A 27,225-nucleotide genomic window follows, 5' to 3' on the forward strand; every position below is an offset into this window, starting at 1 on the left:
GACGGCGTTCGACGCCAGAGTCGAGGGATCGCCGTTCCACGCCTGAAAAACGACGCTCGACGTCGAGCAGAAAGAGATCAGCGTCACCAAGGGTCTCAACCTCCTCTAAGAGGCGCAGAAGGGATTCTGGCGCCAAGAGTCACGCTGGATCTGGTGGAGGACGTCGGCGGCGTCGCTCTCGCTATGGAGGGTCTGGATCACAGGCCCCTCCCTCGAAGAAGTCATCGGGCACGGCGTACTCGGTGGTATATACGCTGCCAAGACCTGTGACCCCTCCTCCTCTACCGAAGGAGGCTCCTCCGGCTAAGCCGCCTCTCCCCTCCCTGCCTCCCCCGTCTCCTGCGGGGCAGCCTCCGCCGCCGGTACCCCCTCATAGGCCGCCGAGGTCGGTGTCGCTGCCTCTGCTTCCGACACCTCCTAAGGGTACGCCTACCCCGAAGCCCCTGGACAGGCCACGGAAGACGCCTCCATGGAAACCGGAGGAGCGCCCACGTGCTGGGAGGTCGCGCTCCCGCTCCAGGAGAAGGGAACGTTCGCGTCACAGGTCTTCTACTCGATCTAGACGGCGCCTCAGGAGACACAGGTCTCGTTCATGGACCCGGTCGTCTGGGACCAGGGACTACTCCCCGACCTTGTCAGATTTGCCAGACACGAGGGTTTCACCGGTCGACGATCTGGTGTCCTTCCAGGACGTACTGTTACGGGGTGCGGCGAAATTGGGCATTACTTTGACGGTGCCCACTCCAAAGACTTCGGTCATCTTCGAGACGCTCCATCAGAAGCATTTGTCTCGGCCGTTACTACCACTGGTGCCGGGCCTGGAAGAACCGGCCCTGGATCTTTTCCTCACTCCAGCAGTGACGAAGGCGGCGCCTTCCAGACTACAGAAGAAGTACCGGGCTCCGGACTCGGACCCGGCCTTTCTCAGGCTGGAACCCCCTCCTGACTCGGTGATTGTGACGGCGGCGCGCAAACAGCATGCCACCACGCCTTCCTCCACAGTTCCGCCAGATAAGGAATCTAGGTGGTTGGATTCATCTGGGAGAAGAGTTTGTGGGACATCGGCTACCTCAATGAAAGCAGCTAGTGCCACTGCCTTGCTGGGTCGGTATGACAGAGCCCTTTGGGAGTCCCTTCAACAATTTGCGGAGCTCCTTCCGCGGGACAAGCGTGAAGACTTCCAGGACGATATGCATGGCTCCGCCTTACGTCTCTGAAACCGGATGCTCAGCAGAGGGTTGCCAATCTGCCATTCTCTGGCGAAACCCTCTTCGGGAAGCACGCTGATGACGAAATGGCCCGCATGAAGACGGAAGCTGAAACGCTCACAGCGGTGGGTTTGGAGAAGCCCAAGGAGACCAAGAAGACGTACCGGCCGTTCCAACGCCGGTTCGGTGGTCAAGGCAGGGGACATGGCCAGTCTTCTGGACAACAGCAGCAGCAAAAACAGCAGCAGTTCAGAAGACCGTTCCAGAAACGCCAGAGGGGCAGAGGCGGCCATCAGTCGGCACCAGCGACTAAGGGCCAGGCCGGGTCTAGGCCCTGAGCACTTACTTCCCCGACAACTGTTACCCGCTCCGGTGGGGGGAAGCATTCAATCTTTTCTGGCAGAGTGGAGAAAAATTACTCAGGACAAGTGGGTGCTGAATATTGTTTGCAATGGATACAGTCTTCGGTTCATCAGCCCTCCCCCATCGATCCCTCCGGTCGGCTCACAGTATCAGCTGCGCGAGCTCCAGGCGGAGACCGGTATCCTGTTAAGGAAAAGGGCGATCGAAGTCGTACCTCTGTCTCAAAGAGGAAGAGGCCTGTACTCCCGTTTTTTTCTGGTTCAAAAAAGGACAAGAACGAGTTCAGGCCCATTCTGGATTTGCGACAAGCAAACAAGTGGATTCGCAGAGAAAAGTTTTGCATGCTGTCATTGCATCAGATTTATCCTCAGCTGCAACGGGGGGACTGGCTGTGTGCCATTGACCTCCAGGATGCTTACTTCCATGTGCCCATTGCACACAAACACAGGAAGTTCCTGCGGTTCCAAGTCGGCGCCAATCACTATCAATACACAGTGCTGCCATTCGGACTGAAGTCTGCGCCGAGAACATTCTCAAAGTGCATGGCGGTGGTAGCAGCACACCTAAGGAAGAACAAGGTGTTTGTCTACCCGTACCTGGACGACTGGTTGATCAAGGCCTCCTCCTTCACGGAAGCGCAAGCACACTTCCAGAAGACGTGCGTTCATTTGAACAAGCTGGGGTTGCACATCAACATGTCCAAGTCGGTTCCGACTCCAGTCCAGTGCATTCAGTACTTGGGAGCCTCCATCGATACGCTGTCAGCAAGCGTGTCTCCTTCGGAGGAGCGACGATTATCACTGCTTCGGAAGGCTCGGGCTCTCATGGCCGCTCCATCCACGACAGTGAGGACGGTGTCTTATCTGCTGGGATCGATGGCCTCCTGTATCTTCCTGACGCCACATGCACGGCTGCACATGAGGCCGTTGCAAGAGTGCTTGGAGGATCAGTGGGATCAGAGGAGAGGATCTTGGGACGACAAGATATGACTGTCTCTGCATGCTCTTCAGTCTCTGAAGTGGTGGTGTTCGGCGGGGAATCTCCTCAGAGGGGTTCCCTTCCACAAGGACATTCCCACTCAGGTTATCGTGACGTATGCTTCTCTCCAGGGCTGGGGAGCGCATTCCGGAGACCTACAGATTCAAGGGACGTGGTCCCCGACGGAGTCCACGTACCACATCAATTTCCTGGAACTCAGAGCTGTTCACTTGGCACTGAAGGCCTTTCATCTGTCCTTCTATACCGACTCTCTACATGTGCAGACGGACAATACGACCACGATGTATTACCTCAACAAGCAGGGAGGATCGAGGTCACGCACCCTGTCGCAGGAAGCGCAGGCGATCTGGCGCTGGCTTCTGGCTCGAGGACTGAGGATAACGGCTACCCATCTGCCAGATGTGCAGAATGTTCAGGCAGACGCACTGAGCAGACTGATTCAGGAAAACCACGAATGGGTCATAAACGACGAAGTACTAGGAGAAGTCTTCGCAAGGTGGGGGACTCCAGACGTAGATCTGTTCGCCACCGCCGAAAACACCAAATGCCGAGGCTTCGCCTCCAGGTACTACCAGCCGGGGACGCTGGGGAACGCATTATGGATCAACTGGTCGAACAGCTTTCTGTACGCTTTTCCACCCATTCCCCTGATTCCGACGGTTCTCATCAAGCTGTCCCAGTCCAGGGCGCGGATGATACTGATTGCCCCGGAATGGCCCAGACAGTGGTGGTTCACGGACCTGCTTCACCGGTCTCTCCTTCCTCACATTCGGCTGCCGTGCAGGCCGGACCTTCTCACGAAGTTCGGGGGGCTGATGTTGCACCCCAACCTCTCGTCTTTGAGTTTGGCGGCATGGCTCCTGAGTTAGTGCAATATGGTCATCTGAATCTTCCTGCAGATTGTATGGACATACTGAAGGAGTCTAAGAGACCTTCCACTAGGACTTCCTATGCTTACAAGTGGAAGAGATTTTGCATCTGGTGCAGGTCTAAGAACTATGATCCGACGACTTGTAAGGAGGATGTCATCCTTCCTTATCTTCTACAGTTGGCGCAGTCTGGCCTTAATGTCCATTCTATTAAGGTTCATCTTGCTGCTTTGACTGCCTACAGGAAATGCCCTCGCAGACTTCCTTTTTCCAGATCCCTGTGATCAAAGATTTCTTGGAAGGCTTGAAGAAAGTGTTCCCTCCTGTCAGGCTTCCTTCGCCTTCATGGGAATTGAATGTGGTGCTGTCCAGGTTGATGAAGGAGCCTTTTGAACCTATTCATAAGGCTTCGTTCAGCACCTGTCCTGGAAGGCGGCGTTCCTAGTGGCCATTACATCGGCCCGCAGGGTGAGTGAAATTCAGGCATTGTGTTGCCAAGAACCTTATACTGTATTTCATGCTGCTAAGGTTGTTATGCGTACTCACCCTAAATTTCTTCCCAAGGTTATTTCTGATTTTCATGTCAACCAGACCATAACTTTGCCTACGTTTTTTCAGAATCCTTCATCTCCGGCGGAACGGTCGTTACATTCCCTGGATGTTAGGAGGGTCTTGAAATTTTATCTGGATAAGACCAAAGATATTCGTAGGTCTGACCAATTGTTTATCAATTATGGATCTGTCAGGACGGGTCTTGCGACCTCTAAGCAGTCTATCTCTAGGTGGATTGTGTCCTGCATACAGTTATGTTACCAAAAAGCTAATAAGACCTTAGGGAGTAAGCCTAAGGTGCATTCCACCAGGGGGAAAGCTGCCACGACAGCTTTGCTCCGTAATGTTCCGATTGCAGAAATCTGCAAGGCGGCCACTTGGAAGTCGGTTCATACCTTTGCTAAGCATTACTGCCTGGACACGGATGCCAGGGCAGATGCTCAGGTTGGGCAGGCTTCGCTGCGGAATTTGTTCGCACAATAGTGGCGTTTATTCTCTTTTCTCCACCGCTGCTTTGGTGTGGAGATGGGCTTGCCATTCTATTCACTAGATTATGACTATACACAGAGATCCCCTACTACAGAAGGAGTAGTTTCTGTCCTGTAACTCCAGTTCTGTAGTAGGGGTATCTCTGTTATAGTCATAAGCGCCCTCTCGCCTCCCCGGTGGAGAGAGACATGTTCCTTTAAGGAATGCGACAGGTCTGGCGTGTTACGCCTTCAAAAAGAACTGAAAGTAAGTTGGACCTGCTATGCATTCTGGGATACTGGGAGAAAGTTCTGGAAGGTTCTCTTAAAGGCACAGTATCCTATTTAAGCCAAATAATGGCAGCCTATGGGGCTTGTCTGTCCATGCCTTCCTCTCTATCATTTTTGAGAGTGTTTGCTGTTAAAACAAGGGAAATCTGGACAGGCTTTGCTGTTTGTGGATTTTTGGTGGAATTTTTCTAGTTGAAGTACTGGACAGTGTAGCCTGTGGATATAGGCTGCATTATTTGTCTTTAAATTTTCTCTTAAGTGTATTTGCAGTTCTGCAATTTTCTGACAACTTAAGAGATTATTTTTGATTGCCGGGGTCCACGCACATGGGCGGGACTATTCACTAGATTATGACTATAACAGAGATACCCCTACTACAGAACTGGAGTTACAGGACAGAAACTACTCCTTTCTTATGAACCCAATACCCCTCACAACACTTAAAAGGAAATTGTTGCTTTCAATATACAACTTTTGACATCACAATATCCTTGACAATATTTCTGTTTCATAATTTTACCTGCTTTCCTGTTTGGATCCCAGATTTCCCCCACCCGTATTCATTGCAACAAACCTCCTGACTTGTGGCTGGGACACTCCATCTCACAGGGTGGGACAAGGCATTCCTGTTGAGTGTGCAACTGCCAACTTTTAATGACGTCCTTCTCTAAACGGGTTTAAGGGTTGTCTCATGGTACTCCATTACCTTGGTTTCGCCCTCCACTGTCAATCTGTCATCTGCGATTCCAACCTACTCCTGCATTGGATACCTCCACAGTCTTTTGTCTCTGTTTCTTTTTTCTTCCTCTCCCTCTCTTTACCTAACAATCTCGTCATTTCCTATTTCCCCTTTCACTAATCTAGCTTCATTTTCTTTACAAGGTCAGGTTTTTTCCGTGCCTATGCGAAGAGGAAACCGTTGCCCTCTAGTAAGTATTCCTCTTTACAGGGTACTTCTAAGGATACAATAGTAAAGTTTGAGTTAAACAGAAGCTATTTATTTAGTTCCAAAAATGCACACCTTGAGACAGCATCATCATTGGAGGCATTACTAAAATAAATTATTTTATAAAATCAACTACGACCTGGAAATAAACTGCTCCCAAACATGATCCGTTGTAATTTATGTGGCATATATTTTACAATTCAACTTCCTGAAATTACAGTAATTAGGCATGATAAAAGGCCTCATATATTTTAACAATTATTTTTAATAATTGAAAATGAACTGATTAAAATATGTACAATCAGCAATAAAATGTCTAATCTGTGTTTTGATTACAGTAGTGCTTCTATTCGATTTTAAGAAGAATCAGTCACTGTCTGCACTTGTGGTATGTTGCAGATTGTGTCTATTAGAGTTCACAAACCTCCTTTCACAGGAGGTGTGTTGATTCTTTATAATAGCACGTTTGCTGCTTTTACTGTTATTAATGTGATATTTAACATTATGGTCATAGGTAGCACAAAGAGGCTTCAAACTGTTGCCTCTGGAAGAACTAGGGGTATTGTTAGGGACTCCAAACAGCTGTTTCATTAAAGTAGGACTTCTTATTCTTTTGCTCTTATAGTCTCTTGTGTTAACAAAATTATCTTCTGAAAATAAAGCTTTTTTAAAAGAATCACATGTTTGTTCTGGTCCTCTTCCTAAGGAAGGCGAATAACAGCCAAATGTCAAGTCAGGACAGCAGTAAGACTCATTTGTGTGTTTTTGGTCTTTCCTTTGTACTGCAGAGCATCCATCTTTGTGCTTAGCACGGCTATCAGAATAAACTCTTTTACAGATATTCGGATCAATCATAAGAATCTTTTCTATTAGAAGGTTTTTAATCCACATTTTATCTTTGATGTCCTCAAAGTTTAGATCCTCAAATTCTGGTTTGGAGCAGGCCAGCTCTAACTTTGCTCTGTTATTGTCATCTTCTGCAATATCTTTCTCCGGATTTATTCTTAGAACTTCTTGCTTCCATTCTGAAAGAAAACAAAATATAATAATTGAAGACGTTGTTTCGGAGATTACAAATCAAGGTATAAGGGAGAGGAAGCAAACAAGAGCACAATAATAATGATGACAAAAGCCTTGAAATATGCCATTTAACTTTTAGACATTACTTAATATAAAGCATTATTAGATGCTGAGCGATCATATTATGTGAGGATCATAAGGCGTGCCTTTTTAAAGAAATGTTGTATGAAATTAAACTTACTGTGTTACAGAGTATTTCTGAATTGTGTTTTTCACAATGGATAGAAAGAACAGATCTGCAGAAACCTAAGAACTGACTGATATCTGAATTCCTTCCTCCCGCGTGAATTCCCAGTTAGCTCAGTACTCACCTATAACCTTTTTCATTAAAGACTCTGGGGCCATATTACAAAAAGTGCCCCGGGGGCGCTATGGGCATGTGTTCCCAGTTTGTGTGCCCCCAGGGCACCATGGTATTATAGAAGGGGTCGCATACGCTTGCGAGGCCTCTGGGGCATATGTAGCACCAGCGCTAGCTCAAGAGCGCATTCCCTCATTTGCCCTGGTGTTCGGCTCCGTGCAAATGAGGGAATCACTTTGCCTCTGCGTCATATGTATGCAGGTGCAAAGACATAGAAGCTGTCAGAAGGCACACTGAAAGTGCACCACAAAAATGTGGCGCACTATCAGTGCGCCCCATGATGGCTGCCCACTGGATGGGGGGAAATGGGTCTGATGGACCCCTCAGACATCTCCTGGCAGGTGGGTTAAACCATTCACTACACCCGCCTACAAGGGGAACTCTCTCCCCTCTTAAAAAGTGCATGCAGGTTGCCACATACACAGTGAAACATGGGGCAACTTTGAAGCAGCTGCTCTGTATTTCGCTTGAATGGCCTGCACCCAGGGCAGCAAGAGTTTGCGGCTGCCCTAGGGGCACACTTTTGCTGTGTGCGCACGCCGCACCTATTTAAAGGTGCACCATGGTGCAAATAGGGAAATTGTGGCATATATGTAATATGGCCCTTGGATGGAATTAGCCTTGCAGACTTTGTGACTTTCTGAACTGACTTTCCTGTCAGACATGGTTCTCTTTGGTTTCTTTATGAGAACCCTTCTCAACCGCAGTGGCTCAAAGTGAAACGTGCTCTACTATATTTTGCCACTAACCTCTTTATTATGTTCATGTAAGATCAACACTCAAAATGCAAAATCCATTTTGCAGCACCGTGATCTGATACAATTAGACTGTAAATTAGATCTAAGAATTGGTAAATCTACTCTTCCAAAGAAGAGAACTATATTGGATGGAGCAAAAGGGGATATGTTGGAGTATGAACAGGAATTTGGAGACCCATGAATACAGAGGGACTGATTATTAGTTTGCTGGTCCGACCACCAGAGAACCGCGTCCGTCCACTCCACGCTGCAGCTGCACCAGCGCATGACAGACTGACGTATTATGAGTTGGGCAGCATGAAGCATACACCACAAGGATGGGGGTTCTGTCAGTGGTCCTGCGGCGGTCTCACGGTGGTCTGAATTATTGGCAGTGAGCTTACAGATGCCGCCAGGATAGCAATCCGATCGTCAAGCATATTACTAGTACAAAGTGGCACTGATAGTCTCACGGCTGTGCACAGTCAACAACGAGTTCTTAAAGGCAATCAATTGCCGAGGTACGAGAATTAAAAAAACACAACACTGTCCATTGAATGGATTTAAATACCACACACTGGAAGTGCTGTGACAAGTGGATACACCTGCAAATCACACTACAAAACACACCCCAAACCTGATAAGCATCTTTTTACATTCTAGTCAGAACAGGCACATATACACCTTGTACAATACCTTTGACAACGCATATATTGTTGGGTGAAATGTTCATATTTATTTCTTCACCACCCCACATTTATCTTTTATTTTTTAACCTATCTTATCATCCTCTGTTTTTATATCTCAGTTGAAGTCCTCACCCATTTTTTTCTCACCATGGCACATAAGAAACCTGCGTTCACTTAAGGCGCGTTAAGAGTCATGGTGGATGAAATCATTAGATTAGAGCCCCAACGTTTTGGAGCCCAAGTACAGCATACTCCTTACCGTACGAGAGTGGAAATGTGAGAGAGGATAGTGAACAGAGCACACAGAACGACATTAGGAAGAGTAGAACAACCTCAGGAAGAAGGTGCATGGCAAGTGCATCAGCCACCACCAGGAGGACTGGCGGTGGTCCTCCCAGCGTGCCAACTCATTCACTGGGAGGAAAAGGTCTTGTCCATCCTAAACATAAGGCTTGGACAAAATACAGGGAGGAATGGACTCTGTTAAGCTATACTACAAGAAATGCTACAACATTACACTATCATGATTGCCATCAACTCTGCCTTTGCCATCGTCTTTCACATCTACTCCCTGAACATGCCACATAGAAAGTGTCTGAGATGTCTGTTTGTGGCAATGACAATTGGTGTATATGACACCACATGCTTATATATCATGAAATGCCATGGTCCAATGCTGTTTGTAAGTGCTGCATCTCTAAATTAAAAAACAGGACCCCGATAATGTCGGAACATGCAAATGTGTGCTTGGCCAAAAATCTGTGCTGTCAACAGCTACGGTACACTTCACGTAAGTCAAGTCCCAGTTGACTATAACTACCATGAGGACTTGTAGCTTCAACTCCATATAGCATGCTACACTCCTTAATCACCCTACTCACATGGTAGCCCTCATGCTACTGAACTAGCACTACTCAAGCAGCTTACCTTTTCTCAGCTGTTGCTAAAGTGATATCCAAATGGCTATAGCTACCCTGAGGCCTTATCTCTTTAACTCTATACAGCATGCTACACTCCTTAACCCCCCTACTCATCAGGTAGCCATCTTGCTACTGAACTAATACAACTCAAGTAACTTACCTCTTCTCAGCTGTTGTTAAAGTGATATCCAAATGACTACAGCTACCATGAGGCCTTGTCTCTTCAACTCCATACAGCATGCTACACTCCATAACCCCCTTCTCACCGAGAAGCCATCTTGCTACTGAACTAACCCTACTCAAGTAGCTAAAGGCACATTCAATTGACTACAACTACCATGAAGCCATGTCTCTTCAACTCCACACAGCATGCTACACTCCTAAACCCCCCTTTTTACCTGGCAGCCATCTTGCTACTGAAACAACGCTGCTAAAGTAGCTTACCTTTTCTTAGCTGTTACTAAAGTGATATCCAAATTGAGTACAGCTACCCCAAGGCCCTGTCTCTTCAACTCCCCACAGCATGCTATATTCCTTAACCCCCCCTTCTCACCTGGCAGCCATCTTGCTACTGAACTAACATAACTGAAGTAGCTTATATTTTCTCAGCTGTTGCTAAAGTGATATCCAATTGACTACAGCTATTATGAGGCCTTGTCTCTTCAACTCCATACAGAATGCTACACTCCTCAACTTCCATCTCAGCTGGCAGCCATCTTGCTACTCAACTAACACTACTTAAGTAGCTTTCCTTTTCTCACTTGTTGCTAAAGGCACATTCAACTGACTACAGCTACCATTTGGCCTTGTTTCTTCAACTCCACACAGCATGCTACACTCCGTAACCCTCCTTCTCACCCGGCAGCCATCTTGCTACTGAACTAACACTACTCAAGTAGATTACCTTTTCTCAGATGTTGCTAAAGTGATATCCAATTGACTACAGCTCACACAAGGCTTTGTCTCTTCAACTTTATACAGCATGCTACACTCCTTAACCCCCCGTTTCACCTGGCAGCCATCTTGCGACCAAACTAATACTACTCATGAAATCTGTAATTCACAGAAATTTGTATACAGAAATACACATAGTACAACTTCAGTTAAATGGTGTTCTGCATGCAAACTATGACTGATGTTAGTCTGAGTTATTGAGTTATGCAAAGACTCACTAAAGTCTCTACTAAAGCCAGGTGACCCCATGCTCACAGTCCCATAATGGGAATAACTATCCAAAACATGAAGCCAAGCTAATTGTTGCTCAGATTTCAACATCTATGGCCTTTGGAATGGATAGATACACATCAGAATGATACTGTGTGGGTGTAGGTTAGTGATGATGACGCAATGCCTAGACTCTAAATTCCAGATAGCCACACATCCCAGGAGATGTTGAGATCAGATACATTGTCAGATCTGAAGTCCACATGAAATTGCAGAATGAAGACACCACTAACATTTTTCACTTTTCAGCCCCACAATGGACTTGGCACAAACAACCTAGATGTACACACCTCTAATCTCCGATTGACTGCCAATATTTTCACCAAGAAAGTAAACCCAGCACTGCTGCAAAGCAGACACAGGCGAGCCACCATAGCCCCTCTCAATACCCTGAGGAAGAAGAAGAAGAAGCCCTCTGTGAAGAACGTCCTCCTGAAGCTTTGGACGTCGAAGAATGGCCTGGCAAATCTGGTCAGCCTGGGTAGATTTTCAACAGTTGGGCTCACTGGGACCACACCTCCCACCACGGTGGAAACTTCCCAAATAACATCTGTCCCCGCAACTTGTGCACCTAGCACAGGTAGTACCGTCTCCTGCCCCGCAGTCCTGGCTTCTCAGACGGCCACAACCACCCCAGTAAGTCAGGAGCCAAGACCCAGTGAGAGTTTGCAGTCTAGGCCTAGGTCATGAAGCAGTGAGGCTAGATGTCGTGAGAGGGGCAATGTGGAATACCACAGAGAGTCCACTGGTGAGACAGCTGCCCAGGTTGCCATTACACAATTCCTGGGCATTTACCCGAGCTCTCAAGATGTGTTGGCCCAGGTTGTAAACAAAGTCAGGGAAATGAAGGAGCTGCAAGAGTCAACACATGAGGAGATTGCTGCAATCCGGGTTGAGGTGGCTGGTGTTAACACCAAGGTAGTAGACCTACACACCGATGTGGCAGGTGTCCACACTGAGGTGGCTGGGGTCCGCACCAAGGTGGCTGACCTCTGTAGGGGTGATGTGGCACATCAACAGCACTCTCTGCATGGCTTTTCCAATTTCGACTACACCTCCCTGTGTGCCTAGCACTTCAGCACCATCAATCTCTGCAGCAGCCACAGGAATGGAGGCCCTTGCCCTCAAGTACCCTTGCCTCAGCAGCTCCCAGTCCCCTCTCACCCAGAAAGAGGGGACGTTCTTGTAAGACTTCAGGAGGGAAGGGGGCAAGACCAGAACCACTGGCAGATAGACACCTTGCCACTGGTGTTGTTCCTGTGTGTGTGACACATTAACTTTGTTGATTATACCGCCCCACTTTTCTCAGTCTGATGTGAGGAGCAAATTTGGACTTTGAGCTCCAGAAACTATGGAATCTACTTCAATGCTTTCATCCACTATGACTGTATCCTTCACTTTTTACTTTCCTTTTAGCCACCTATCACGTTTATGTTACTCACTTTTGTTTGTCCTGTAAATTAGTTGTACAATACACCAAAAAGCACATTGTCTCTTGTATTCATTCACACATTGTACTATGTGACAGAACAACCATATTCAGTTTTTCATGTTTAACATATGTGAATATTGGAAACATGGATATGTTGTCAGAAAGAAAGTGGTATAACCTTCGTACACTAGCAGGTCACATAAGGACATACACACATATGTTTTGAATCAATACATGTATTACATTTGTCCATTCATAAGCTGACATGATATCTGATACCATACCAACATCTGCAGCACTCGGTAATACAGGGTCAATTTAGACCTCTGCACTAGGAGGTTGATACCACATGAGGGAACAGGTCTGTCAATATTGCACACCATGGCAAAAAACTGAATAAGTCGAAAACATCAGACATGCACATTTAGGTTATCCCAAATATATAAAAACAAATAACAGCAATGAATTCTGTACACAGACACGTGTCAGTACCATAGTTCTTGAACACAAGGTCTTCTCAATCCAGTGTTGCTTTCATCTGGAGGAATTACACAAATAAATGTCAGTCATGTTTGACAAGCATGATTATCCCTTAGTGAGGAAACACAGCAACAGTTACATACAGGTCATAGACCATGAGGAATGAGGCCTTGTGAAGGCTGGTTTCTATTATTTGGACCCAAGACAACCATTTGTAATGTCACATGGCACACATCTTGCTTTAGTACCAACGCACCACAAGACATCAGTCCAAACGAATGTAGGTTACTGTAAAACTATAGCAGTGCAAGCTGTCTTGATAACAGATTTTTACTCCCAAACTCCATGACTCACGGTCCCAGGAACAATCCCTGTCCACTCCGTTCATCGAGACAGCAACACATACCTATTGAAGTCACAACTCTAAAATGTCCAAATGAATACAACATGCCGCAGAGACCTAAAACAGACCTACATGGAGATTAGTTGTGAAAACACACATATGAACTACTTCACAAGCTCAACTTCTGAAGTTCCCTTACCAAAACATCTGACACATTTGCATTAAGATCCACTACCTAAACATATACCTTCACCAAATTGTTCTGAAAACTACATGGTCAGACTAGCTACAATCTCTGGATCAGAACATCACCCCAACAGTGCCTAGTTTGTTGTCAGCTGCACATCTCACACCATATTTACCATCAGGAGAAGTAGGTGCAGATGACATCCTGACCCAAATCTGCTCCTTCATCCTCACCACTATCTTCATCCTCACTTGGCATTTCACGACACAGATCCAGTGGGATTTCATAGCCTCCATCCCCTGGGATGTAAGGTATGACCCGTTTCAGGGCAATATTCTGGAGGATGCATGGGGCAACGGTGATCTGCCACACCTTCCCGGGTGAGTATTGGAGGGCTCCACCATTCCTGTCCAGACATTAGAATCTGGCTTTCAGGAGGGTCTAAAGCCAGTTCCACTGGCGCCTTGTCATTCCATGGGCCTCATTAAAGCTGACTTTAACTGGCGTTGCAGGATTGCTCAGCAGGGCCAACAACCATCACAGGTTGGCATATTCTGAGTCTCCTAGATGGGAGATAGATAGAAGGGCACCATTTAATCACACGCTCAGATCATTTTACATCACCTTTATGCATAACATAGCTAACATACAACTCACTTACCTACATGCCAGGCTGTCTCTGGTTGGAGTTATGACATCAGCCGTGGTATGCTACTGTTCCGCAGGCTGAAGTTATCATATGCACATCCTGGAAACCGGGCAAAGACGGAGATGTACAGATCAGCCAAACAGACAACTTGCACGTTGGCGTGGTAGTGCATCTGGTTCCTGTAGACTTGCTCTCGGTCATATGGTGGTACTAGGGGAATATGGGTTCCATCAGTTGATCCAATAACATGTGGGATGTGACCAATTCCATAGAAAGCTTCCTATACTGTGGATAAATCTCACGTCTTGGGAACTGAATGCCGTTGCCCACATGTTTCAACATTTCTGTAAGTACCTGTGTCAGGACAATATTGAACATCGGTGGAGACATTCCACCTGAAATGGCAACAGTGAATTGAAATGAGCCTGTGGCCAAAAAATGCAAAACTGACATTACTTTAACAAGTGGGGTTATATTGTGGGGATTGTTAAGTTCAGGTAGGAGGTCCACCTCCAACGTAGTCCGATCCAGAATGGTATGTCAATTTAATCAGTATTTCTGGATTTTGTGCCACTCCTGCATGGTCTCTTGGTCAGGAAATGGGCAGAACTGTGGAGGATGTCACCCCCCCCACCAGGGATATCTATGTGAGAAGGTTATGGAACATCATTAGTGCTCTCTGTTTGCAACATTACATACAACTGGCCTCTAAGGGCAAAGTCATGTGTTAGTACACGTTTAGAATCCAGAAGAACTACACCTGTGGCTTCATGACTGTGAAGCCTGACTTGTCGACCATTCATCCACAAGGTCACAATCATAGCACTGTAACTTGGATATGCACAACATGATGTTAAAGTGGGAAACAGCACTAAAGAGAGGCGTTACAGACATGTATAAACGGGTACCTCGTCACACATGTTGCTGATCTCATCCTAGATATTTGCACATCAATGAAATGCACAAATATATCCCTGTACAGTACATTAAAATTGGATTGGAGCATGTCAATTATAAAGGCTCCAATATTTATATGTTGTGGTGGTGGTGCTTTATGAATTAGCAAATAGAACCTACGCAAGTGTTAATATGCAATTTTTACCAATTCTTAGTGCAATTTGCAACACATCACACTTGACTGCTGATATGGCGGTTGCCTGAGCTCAAGCATAGGACAAATAGAGGCTTACAATGCCGGCGGTCGAGGACCACAAGGTTGGCAGTTACCAGCACGGTGGTCTCTCCCATAGGCTAATGTTGGGGAATTGTATTGTATTGTATTGTATTTTGCTCTTATATAGCGCGACTGCCACCCTACGGGTATCCTGGCGCTCTGGGGGAAAAACATTATCAGATGGAAACTGCAGATTGAAAGGCTAAATGATGGGCGCCGGGGTCTCAGACTTTGGCAAAGGAGTCGGCTTGCCTGATGTTCTGAGGCAGCTCGTTCCATAGGCGAGAGGCTGCTATGCTGAAGGCTCTGCCTCCCATCCTAGATCTCTTAAATTTTTTATTTTTTTGCACACTTGTACCGCGCTGGGAATCGACTCCCTAAGGAGTATCTCCGCGCCTTTGGCAGCATCTAAGAGCATCCAAGCCCTATCCTATAGTTTATTAATGGTCCAACAAGAACTAATAGTTAAACAGGAAAGTTTTTCATTTTTTCCTAAAGGGAAAGAGTTCCTTACATGATCTAAGTTCATAAGGTAGTTCATTCCAGAACTTCGGGCCTGCTACAGATAGCGACCTTCCCCCTTGTCTTGTCTTCCAGAACCTGGGGACAACTAACAATTCACGATCTCCAGATCTCAAAGATCTTGAGGGAATGTAAGGGTTACATTTTTGTGATAGGTAATGAGGACCATTACCCGTGATGCACTTGTGGATGATGCAACCAGTTTTAAACAACACCCTCTGTTTCACTGTGAGCCAGTGGAGTTTATTTAGCAGTGGTTTAGAGGGAGTGCGAGCCGGGGCATTGAGAACAAGGCGGGCAGCCGTGTTCTGCACCACTTGCAGTCTGGCAGTAATCCCCTCATTTGCGGCTAGCAGCAGACCATTACAATAGTCCAGTCTACTCAATACGAGCGACTGAACTAGAGTTTTCCTGGTAGTATCAGGCAACAGGGGGAATACCCGTCGGAGAAGCCCAATTACATGGAAGCAGGAGCTCACCACTTGATTGGCATGATGTTTAAGGTTGAGCTCCTGGTCCAGTTTAACTCCTAGGTCTTTCACAACCACCTTGGGTTCGGGGACTGGGCCTAGGTCTTGAGGCCACCAGTCAGGGGTCCACAAACGTTTGGCTTCCCCAAAGAGCATCACCTCGGTCTTGGAGACGTTGCACTGGAGGAAATTTGCTGCCATCCAGTGTGCCACTTCTTTCATCCCTTGGGAGAAGGAGCTACGTACTTCCGGAGTCATAGTTTTAAATGGGAAGAGGAGTTGGGTATCGTCTGCATACGATACGGGAATGAACCCGTGGGATCTCATGATGTTAGCTAGGGGTGCCACGTAGATGTTAAATAACGTTGGGCTCAAACAGGAGCCCTGTGGCACCCCCTTAGAGATCTCCACCTCCTCAGACTGGTAGGGACCCAATATGACTCTTTGGGTACGTTCGGTGAAAAAACTCCTTAACCAGGCCAGCGCCTTGCCTCCCAGACAGATGTCAACTAGTCTGGAGGTCATGATCTCATGTGACACAGTGTCAAACGCCGCTGACAGATCTAAAAGCACCAGGATAACGGAGTAACCCTTATCCTGTAGCATATGAAGATCGTCAGCGACGGACAGCAAGGCGGTCTCAGTGCCGTGCCTTGGCCTAAAACCTGATTGGGATGGATCTAGTCCCCCCGTACTTTCAATATATTTAGATAAGTGCTGGTTTACAAACTTCTCAGTAAGCTTCCCCAAGAAAGGGAGGAGAGAGATGGGTCTCAGGTTAGTCAGGTCGGTCCACGGAATGGAATTGTTTTTCCGTAGAGGCCGCACCAGAGCATGCTTCCAGTCAGGGGGAACTACCCCTGTACTCAAGGATAAATTAACGACCTGCTGAATTCCAACACCCAGATCGTCGCTCAGAAGTGACATGACCCGTGCTGGAATTACATCTGAAGGGCACCCACTTTTTATTTGAGTGGTTAGAATGGTTATCTCCTTCAGAGATATTGGTGGGAATTCAATAAGTCTGTTACCCTTGTTTTCTGCTGTACTAAGGTGTGGCAGACTGTCAACAGTTTCAGTGTTGTAAGAGATGGTTTTTGAGGTCAAGATCTTGGTATAAATACCTTCAATTTTTCTAACAAAGAACTGTGAGATGTTATTGCAAAGTTCCTGGGACTCAATCCCCTCGGTTTCACATGCTATGGGCTTAGTAAACATTTGTAATATTTGATAGAGGACTTTAGCATTTTTCCCAGCTGCTGTTAATTGGGCCGCTATATGATGTTTCCGAGCAGACCGAATAGCTTTATGGTAGTTTTTTAGGGAAATCCTGTAGTCATCTCTATCCTCGGCCCTGCGTGTGACTCTCCATCGTTTTTCTGACTTCCTTGCAGTTAGCTTTAATTGTCTGAGATCGTCCGTAAACCAGACTTCTCGTTTAGGGGCAGGCCGTGGTTTATATGTCCTAAGAGGGACAACATGATTTATAGTTGTGGTTACAGCTTTATTAAACCTGGCTAACGCAGTGGTGACATTATCGCCACATTCAATCCAATTGGGTTCTATATATTTCCCCCTAAAACTCTCTGGTGTTAATTTGTTCCAGGGTCTTCTGACATCCGCCATAGTCCTCTGAGTGCCATTTACCCTCTGATTGGAACGAGTATGGAACTCTATGATGAAGTGATCAGTCCTGTCCACTTGAATGGGAGGCAGACATTTAATCACTGTAGAAGTATAAAGCACAAGATCCAGTGTATGGCCAGCTATATGTGTGGGTCCCTGATTCATTTGGTTAAAACCAAGAGTGGCCAAATCCGCCAATAATGTCTGTGCCTCCACGCAGGTGTCTATTTCACTGTGGACATTAAAATCCCCTACCAGAATAAAATCTGAGTTCACATGCATGTAGGGAGCTAAAGCTTCAACAAGATGAATGGAGAAATTCCCAGGAGGACCAGGGGGTCGATAGACCAAAGCTCCCTTTCTAGTTTCCCTAGAGCTAGGGTTAATGGTGAAAATTAGGAGCTCCATTTGTGGATTACACACCGTCTCGGTAACCACCACCTCCATTTCCTGCCTGAAAACAATGGCTAGCCCACCTCCAGTTTTAATAGGGCGATCCATCCTTACCATTTTATATCCTGACGGCACTCCCAGTGTGATAGCCGGAACAGTGTGGGGCTTAAGCCAAGTCTCAGTCAGATAACAAAGATGTGGTTTCTCTGATGTTAGGAGATCCCAGACCTGCGTGCAATGCGTAACCAAGGAGCGAACATTACACAATAGGCTCTTACAGTTTAAAAGGGGGTCGTTAAAAGGGCTGATAGTCGACTTTATAGGGTCATTAGCAGCGGCAGTTAAAGTAGATCTTAACTGACATGGGGTAATTCCGCGCTTATGGTAAATTGTGTTAAGCATTCCCTGCAGGTAAACGGTCCCTCCAAATTACTCCCCACCTTGTGGGAGCACAGAGTAGTAACATCCCTGCCCATGTCGATTAGGGTCTGGCTGGTGTCCGTAAGAGCCAGACGCCGGACTGACTCCGAGCACATGGTGGTAATCGCCATAGCCCCCTGCCCCTGGCCCCGTCCTGTCCCGGACGGGCGCAGACGGGTGGTCTTTGGCTCGTCTTAGGCGCAGGATTAGGCGCCACACTGCGCGTCAACACTGCGCGTTGAGCCGACGAGTTGCTTTATAGCCCTTGAGCCTGGGAGAGCTAGAGCGCTAACCGCTCGCCTCCCTGGATGTTCCTGGCTCTGCCCCGCCTTCCGCACCCGTGATTGGCTTGAGGGTCGGACTGGGCGTGCAGGCACAGGTCGAACAACAACAGGAGCTGGTCCCTCAGTGCGTGTGGGTAAGCGGAATTTTTTGACAATGTGTAACTAGTAATCAGTTTTCACACAGACAGGCAATTCTTCCCCTTTTTAAAACGCTACTTCAAATAGCAAAATAAAACTATTGACAGGCTCACGGAGCTGGTTTTCAGCAGTTAAACAATTAAAACAATAGCGAGCAGTAATGCTCTAAGAATGACGCCAAGCGGGTTCAGGGAAAGCTGCCACCGTCCCCCTTACCGCGAGGGCGAGTGCCTCCTCGCTACCTTTATAGCCCTTGAGTCTGGGAGAGCTAGAGCGCTAACCGCTCGCCTCCCTGGATGTTCCTGGCTCTGCCCCGCCTTCCGCACCCGTGATTGGCTTGAGGGTCGGACTGGGCGTGCAGGCACAGGTCGAACAACAACAGGAGCTGGTCCCTCAGTGCGTGTGGGTAAGCGGAATTTTTTGACAATGTGTAACTAGTAATCAGTTTTCACACAGACAGGCAATTCTTCCCCTTTTTAAAACGCTACTTCAAATAGCAAAATAAAACTATTCACAGGCTCACGGAGCTGGTTTTCAGCAGTTAAACAATTAAAACAATAGCGAGCAGTAATGCTCTAAGAATGGCGCCAAGCGGGTTCAGGGAAAGCTGCCACCGTCCCCCTTAAATCTAGTGGTAGTTGCCAGACTTAGATTAGAGGAACGAAGAGACCTAGTGGGCTTGTACCATGTGAATCTTTACTGCATTGGTAGAGGACTCGTACTGTGTAACGCTCTGTAGACTATGCACAGAGATTTAAAGGTGACTCTGTCCCGTACAGGAAACCAGTGAACCAGTGAAGGTCTCTCAGGGCCATTGTGGTAGAGGAGCTACGTGGTCTATTAAGCACCAACTTGGCCGCTATCGACTGGACTCTCTGCAACCCCTGCAAGATGTATAAGGGGGCGCCCAAATAAAGGGAGTTACAGTAATCCAGTCTAGCCAGGATTATGCCCCTTACCACCAAGGTTCTAGTGTCATCGGGCAGGAGAGGGAGAATCTGCCTGAGTGCTTTTAGCAGACCAAAACAAACACTAATTGTTTTGTTAGTTTGTGACACCATTTGAAGGTTTTCATCAAATAACACTCCCAGATTCCGCACGGTCTTTACTGGGACGCAGGGGTCGGCCCCCGGCGAGAGCCTGAGCTTGCTCGGTATCTGTTGATTTAATTTAACCGTCGAGCAGCAGACTACCTCCGTTTTCCCCTCATTAAATTGAAGGAAGTTTGCTTTGAGCCAGGCGGAGACCCGACCCATGCAATCCTGGAATCTGTCCATGGGTACCGCATGTTTCCCTTCCAGAGAGAACACCAGATGGGTGTCATCAGCGTAATTAATCAATTCGATCCCGTAAGATTTTATAATAGGGATCAGAGGCTGCAAGTATATATTAAAAAGGATAGGGCTGATCGACGAGCCTTGTGGTACTCCATAATGGACCGGGGACTTAGGGGAAGCAAACGGAGTCATGGTCACTATCTGTTGTCTATCGGACAGATAAGATTGTAACCATTTCAGAGCCTTGCCTTTCACGCCCAGTTTCTCCAGTCTGTTTAGCAAAACTGCATGGCTAACCGTGTCAAATGCTGCCGACATATCTAACAGTACAAGTACTGAGGAATTACCATTGTCAGCTCGCATTCGCAGAGTGTCCAACATGGTTGCCAATGCAGTTTCTGTCCCATGGCCTGGGCGGAATCCAAACTGATCCCCGTCCAATAGACAGTTATCTTCCAGGTAGCTTGACAGGGACCTGCTAACCACTTTCTCCAGAATTTTTATGGGAAAGGGCAGAAGAGATATAGGCCTGAAATGGGCTGGGATTGTTGGATCCAGCGAGGGCTTCTTAAGTAAAGGGGTTACCACTGCCTGTTTCCATGCCTCCGGCACTACTCCTGTGATTGCGGTCATCCAATTGGTGAGTGCATATATGCTCATGTCCGCGTATGTGATGTACATGTACTTTGAGGGTTGAAAATATACTCACTTGCCTACAGACACTGCTGCTATTAACACCTCCTTGTCGTCCACTACTGTGTGTCACCTCAGGAAGCAACCATGCCAGGTCAAACAGGTGCGAGGGCCCTTGCCTACAGAAATGAAGAGCTGGAGACCCTTGTTGGAGAGGTCACTTCCATGTATGACCAGCTCGGGCGTTCTCCTTTGAACATCGAAGAGGATACATTGTTGCCATTTGGAAAGGCCGTGATACGGGCACAGTAGCCATTTACTAGGAGAAAATCATGAGACCATCTAAATATTTGAAATAACTCAGAAGCTATAGGTACAATAATTGGTATGGACGTTAGAGGTGTGGCGAATTATAAGAAGTACCAGTAGGAATTTGCAATTGTTTCACCTTTTTGACTATGAGCTCCACCATCATTATTATCTAATCACCACCAGAAGAATCGCCCTGATGAAGTTCTTTTATAAGAACAAAACTCGTTGGCTGCCCGATGTTGTTACATGAATAAAGAAGAATAAAGAAAATTTGAAATCAGATAACATTGGATGGACAATTATCAATTCATTGATACCTTACTTTGATATTTGTATTGGGTGGTGCAAGCCACAGTGGGTAAGAATTTACTTGGATCATTGAGATCGCCCCTTGGGAACAGCAGGGGCAGTAGAAGTGCATACCGAGAGAGCTAGTAGCTCGTATATCAAGTCTTACTTTGGGAGCGTAGGCGGGTGGCCTTGGGAGAGGTGAGCCACACATAACTTGTTGTGGGTGTAGTGATGTGTTGTTCCCTTGTTGGCTTTGTGAATCATATCAATTGTGTTGCCCAGCCTTAGGAAAGGCCACTTACAACTACTGTTGTGTGATAACAGGCCCAGAATTCTTGAACACATTGGGTAGAGTAACTACACTCTTGTGTCAAGTACTGTGCATATAGCCAATGGGTATAAGCAGGCACATCCATCACAGCATCCACATTTGTGTTACATGGCTGAACTACACCATATTACGAATGGTATGTCAAAGTCTTCCTTGTCACAGTGCTTACTAACCTAAATGGCTAGATGCCTAATACAGGTCTGACTAAATGTCAGACCTGTATTACACCTAAAATTACACAGATGGACACCATGTTGATCACTGTGAGAATACATTGCAACACTTGCCAGAGCTTCAATGTTGATCAAAGATATTGGGGTAGATCATAGGTGGCACTAACAGACATGTTGTGGACTACATATACAGAGTCAGACTTCTGGCCTCTCTGTACAGTCATGCAGACATACCTAACCTGTCATGTACTCCCAGATGTGTGCATTGTAACCTCTTGTCTAAATCCACAGACCATGTGTATTGGCCCTGGCCTTTCTTTTTCAGTTATGTTGGCATGGGCTTGGAAAAGAGCTAAATGAGTCAATATTAATGTTCTGGTGGTATGTATAATATAGCCTCATGTCAGTGTGCATGTCCATCAGTATTGTCAAAACATCATAGTTCTTATTGCTTGTTATAAGTATAGAGAAAACTTCCATGTCTTTAATCCAGGGACGATTTATATGTGATTCCGGCCTCTTTGAGCCATGTTGTGGCCGAAGATCTTACAAAATGTGTTTTGATGAAAAAAATCTGAGTTCTAGTATTGTACTACTTGTACATGTCAGTAGTCCCAACATCCTTTATCAGCATCACAGAAGATATCTGTTTTGCATGTGCACTCAGTTTTGTCATCTTTTGCATTGATACAAGTCAACGGGAATCTCAAGCAAAGAATTTGATAAGTCATCGCTCAGAAAGTGTGGTCCTTGAGAGTCTTTCACTGGCACAGGTCCCACTGCTGGAAGAGGTGGGTGGACCTCAGACCCTGGAGCTAAAATATCACCCAAGTCCAGCTAGGGAAGTCCTCCCCATGTCGTTGTGGCACACATCGGACCCTGAACCCCCTCATGGCCTGTATCTTGGTGGTGGCCTACTCCAAGCTTGATGGGCACTTGAAGGCCCATCAGCCACTATAACTATGAGTAAATGACCGGACAAATAGGTCATCAACTAATCAAGTGTTGTTTAGTCACAGGTACCTGCAAATGCCTCAATCTGTATTGTGACTAATGCTAATCCCCATAACAGAGTAATTTCATGCATAGTATTGTTTGGCTTTGCTTACGTATCTGTGTCATGCCACTATAAACACTGCTGTATGCTACTAGATCTATGGCTCGGCGTGGTATGGCATCTGTTTCCATAGCAAATGAAGGAGGCGGTCAAGGATGTATGTGTCAGGTTCAATTAGTACATCTCTTGTTTCATCACAGGCAGCCATGTTTTACAGCATATAATCAGACCTTGCTACATACATAAATAACACAGGCTATAATACTTAACTGGTGCTTCTAAATAATCCTACCCCAGTGTACCTAACCTAAGTCTAGTACTAGGGAAGAAGTAGGTGCTGCTTTAGCATTGGCGTAGTTTTGCCAAGAATTTGCAGAAGGTTTCTCTAGGTTCTAATCAGCTCCATACCTTAGAATGAGAGAGGTTGGTATCTCTTTCCCGGGACTCGATTTCCCAACACCCCACAAGGGGAGTCAGAAACACTGAAGCTGGATTCTCGGCAGGAGGATGACAGTGTCTGGTCAGTGCGTCAGCTGGGGAGTTGGCTTCCTTCTATACTTGCTGTGGCGAGCTGGGTCGTGCAAGTAGGTAGTCAAACTACACCGAACCACACCGTGCTTTGCCATAGCAAGTGAAGGTATATTTATACCTTGAAGGTGTTTTAGGAATGCCAGTATTGACGTAAAAGTCGGGCATATGAACGTCATGAATGAACCTCTAGGGGATAGATGTTCATGCATAATAATGAGTTTCTTGGAGAAATCAATATTCAGGCAAAGGGGTGTCCCTAACAGCTTAGGAGTCTGGTTTTCCAAGAAATCGTTGTGACGTAGATAAACGGATGGAAGTGGCCATGCCTGTATTTGGGTAGTATGGGCTATGCCTAAATAAGGACTGGATTTCTATGCCTATTTAAGGGCAATGTGGATTGTACCTATATAAGGGTATGAATCGGGAAATTCATACGGAATCTAAATCGATACACAACACCCACTCCACTTTCTTATGTATGACATTACTAAATTCTAAACACCTGTAACATGTCTAAAATATATCTATACATCAAGTGCTAAAAGCATGTTTCAAAAACATTGTAAACGATGTATTCATACTCGTAAGCATAAAATTGCATTGGTGCTGTACACATTAAAGCAAGGATTCATTCTAAGCATATGTTGACATCTTGAATGTTAACTCAATGAATCACGAAAAATAACAGTTATGAAATTGCTCATAAATATAGAAGAAAAAAGGTGCCAAAACTATTTCATGTCAGACTACATAAAACTGTTTGTATGTGGACAAGGTCATATATTGTCTCTGGAAGTTTTCAAATAATTCTTGTTCTCTATGAATAGTTCTACTATAAGCAGATTTCTTGTGCCAAAAAATGAAAAAATACAAATTTGGAAAATTCATCATAGGAAAAAGTTCCAAAGTTAGTACCTTGTTTTGAAAAATGAAGGTCAAATTCAAAGTCTCTCAGAACACTGTGTGCCAAAATCAAAAGTCAGTGTTAGGGCTGGGAGAAAGCATGAAATCTTCCATGTCTGTAGACAAAAATTTGTCTACCATTGTAGGTGAAAGTTGTATTACCTCGTTTAGAAGATTACCCGCACGTAGATGTGAACTTTCGCCTTCAGCATTGGACGCATCATCAATGTTCGAATCGGATGGTACCTGCGCGCCTGATGTTTCGTCTCGTACCTCAGCAGTTGCAATTCGCATCTGTGAAATCTAAATGAATGCCGTCATCAGAATAGGTAGCCGCTGGGGACAACATAGAGCATGAGCCGTTACCGGGTCCAGCAAAGTATCAACATCCGATGGCGTGACTGATGGGAGTGTCAGACAGGTGTCAAGCACGCATTCCTCTCCGCATAGCAGGCAGCGTAGAACAGGTAAGATGCAATCTTCCCAAATTGGTCTGAATGACAGAAATCATGTGGTATTTAATTCTCGTAGACGAGGTAGTCCCAAAATTTGGACGATGCGCTCACGACACTTCATCGCCAGTAGAGTTGTCTCCATGGAGAACTGGGTGTCGCTGGTGATTTGGCTTGCCATATTGTAGCAGTAGGAGCAAAAATAATATCCCTGCAACGAGTCCCATAAGGAGGGGCAGTCCTCCAAACACAGAGTGCACGAAGTTTGGAAGGAATCCGAGGACTGCTTGAAATGGTGCTAACAGTCCAGAACATACGGTCTTAAATACTTTTACAATACCGCTCATATCAGACATGTTTAAGATACGACTTAACATTTCTGAGAAATGTATAAGGCAGTTTGTATTCAAAAGGGCACGTATCTCAGTAGAAGTCCTTGAGACTTGTAGATCATAGGTCTCTTTGGCCGAGGTAAGTGGCACAGTTTTTTGCAAAAGAATGGCTTTCATTCTGCTTAGAGTATCAATTCGTATAAAAGAGTTGTCCAAAAATTGGATCAATCACAGCAGCTGGGGAACCTTGCAGGTGACAGGATAAGTTGTTAGAGGAACCATCGCAGGCCCCGTGTAAGTTAATACCCTGACAAAGGAGAGAACCGCTTAACGCATTTTCACAGTTTGAACCGCTAAGAAACACCTCAAGCCCCCACTCCAACATTTGTGTGTGTAAGGTAATTCCCAGGATGTCTTGATGTATTCTTTACCCAACCTTTCATATGTGCCTGCTGGTATGTGTTTTAGGCAATACTGAAAATTGTAACAGGCATAGTGATTGTTGCATGTATTATCCATTTAGTAGCTGGTTTTTCCGTCACTGTGAATGGTAATCTTTCCAGTTTTTCAATGCTCAGCACCGTATAGTCTGCTCCCCTTTGCGCCAAATTTGATCTGTTTATCAGTGAGATTGAATTCTGAAAACATTGACGTAGTGTTGATTAGACGCCAAGGCACATAGCCTGAACAAAGGTTTTGTAACGTCCAGCCTAATAGCATGATAGAACGTAGCTGAGACTGGCCATGTTGCAACATGGAGTGAGTAGTGTATGCAACAGTTGCGAATACATCCCCTGTCGAGGCACACCGGGCGTGATCAATAACGTGATTCACAATCAATGAAGTTTCATGATTTATTTGTTATAGTTCATTGTATGTTACTTTAAACACCTGATATTATTGTCATATCAGTCGTGTGACAATTATTTCATTTTACTGGCACATGAACTTTTCTCCAATGCATTTCGGACCAAAAGGCCCTTTATCACGGAGTGCTGCGGAGGAAAACAGAAAAAAGCGGCGGTGAGGCGCTGATGACCAGGGGGTGCTTTGAAGGGAATTAACCGTGTCTATGTGTGAGGGGGTAAAATGACTAGTAAATCGGCGTGACTAGGGGGCGTGTACAGCGGGAGGTGAGGTGGAATTTTACCGCGTGGGATGAAGTGAGAATGACTGGAAGCGTGAATTTAAACAAGGTCGGGTGACTTACTTCGTGCTCAAGCGTAGCGGAGTCCGCTGGCAAACGGCTGCAAAATCTGTGTCAATGATATTCGTGGGAGGAGACTATAAGGACGTGTGGCTAAACGGGGAGGGTGACGCAGGTGGGTGGTAGACATAGAAAACGGTACTAAGGGGAAAAGAAGTGAGGTGGCCATCTTGTAACGGTTACTGAACGTGAGGGAGTGAGTCAGTGGGGGCAAGGGGCAAAGTCATCAAGGTACAATGTACAAGATACAGTAAATATGCTTTACAGGTAACAACTATATTCGATGCGGTCATTAAGGCCGTACGGCTTCTGAGTCTGTAACAGGTAGATCCACTCAAGTTCACGTATTAACAACTGTTTATGGTTGTCAGTTCCTTCCCTTTTGCTGACAATTTCCAAAACAATGAATTTCAGTTGTGCGATGGTATGGCGTGATTCAGCAAAATGCATAGCAATGTTGGATTTTTCTTGTTTCACCCTGTCCCGGGGTGCCTGAGGACGGGAGGGGTTGAAGGACCTCCTCTGGGGGACCCTGCTCTATGTTGGAAGGAGAGGCGGAGACCCGAATCAAACTTCTTAAGGATGGCTTTATTTTAGTATAAGTCTTTCGGTTCCTGCTAGTGATGCGTTCTCTGGCGAACGCTGCCTGGTCGTAATGGGGCTGGCGAAACGGGTCCAGGATGGCTCTTGCTTCCGTTCTCCAAGTCGTCCCGTCGGGCTCCACATAGGAGGAAAGAAGACAGGAAAGTATCAGGGCTTATTTGTAACGTAGTCAACACCGGGACCGGGAGTGAGGGAAACCAACACCAGGTGCAACGACCACTCTCTTATCCTAGGGGTGGGGGGTGCTCGTGAGAGGGAGGGGTCGAGGCAGCTTCTGCACTCGGGTCACTTTACTCAGT

General features: G+C 46.2%; 1 protein-coding gene across 2 annotated transcripts in view; it reads right to left on the minus strand.

Moving 5' to 3' along the window:
- Positions 1-5,798: 5,798 nt before the first annotated feature.
- The window catches only part of LOC144762824 (lebercilin-like), a 2,038,162-nt gene continuing 2,016,735 nt past the window's right edge, over positions 5,799-27,225 (minus strand). For both annotated transcript variants that reach the window (XM_078648105.1, XM_078648106.1), the window contains one exon: positions 5,799-6,720. In XM_078648105.1, coding sequence (XP_078504231.1) covers positions 6,062-6,720 — 659 coding nt within the window. In that variant the 3' untranslated portion in view covers positions 5,799-6,061. The remainder of the gene's footprint in view (positions 6,721-27,225) is intronic.

Source organism: Lissotriton helveticus, chromosome 6 (assembly GCF_964261635.1).
Source record: "Lissotriton helveticus chromosome 6, aLisHel1.1, whole genome shotgun sequence".
Classification (NCBI taxonomy): Eukaryota; Metazoa; Chordata; class Amphibia; order Caudata; family Salamandridae; genus Lissotriton; species Lissotriton helveticus.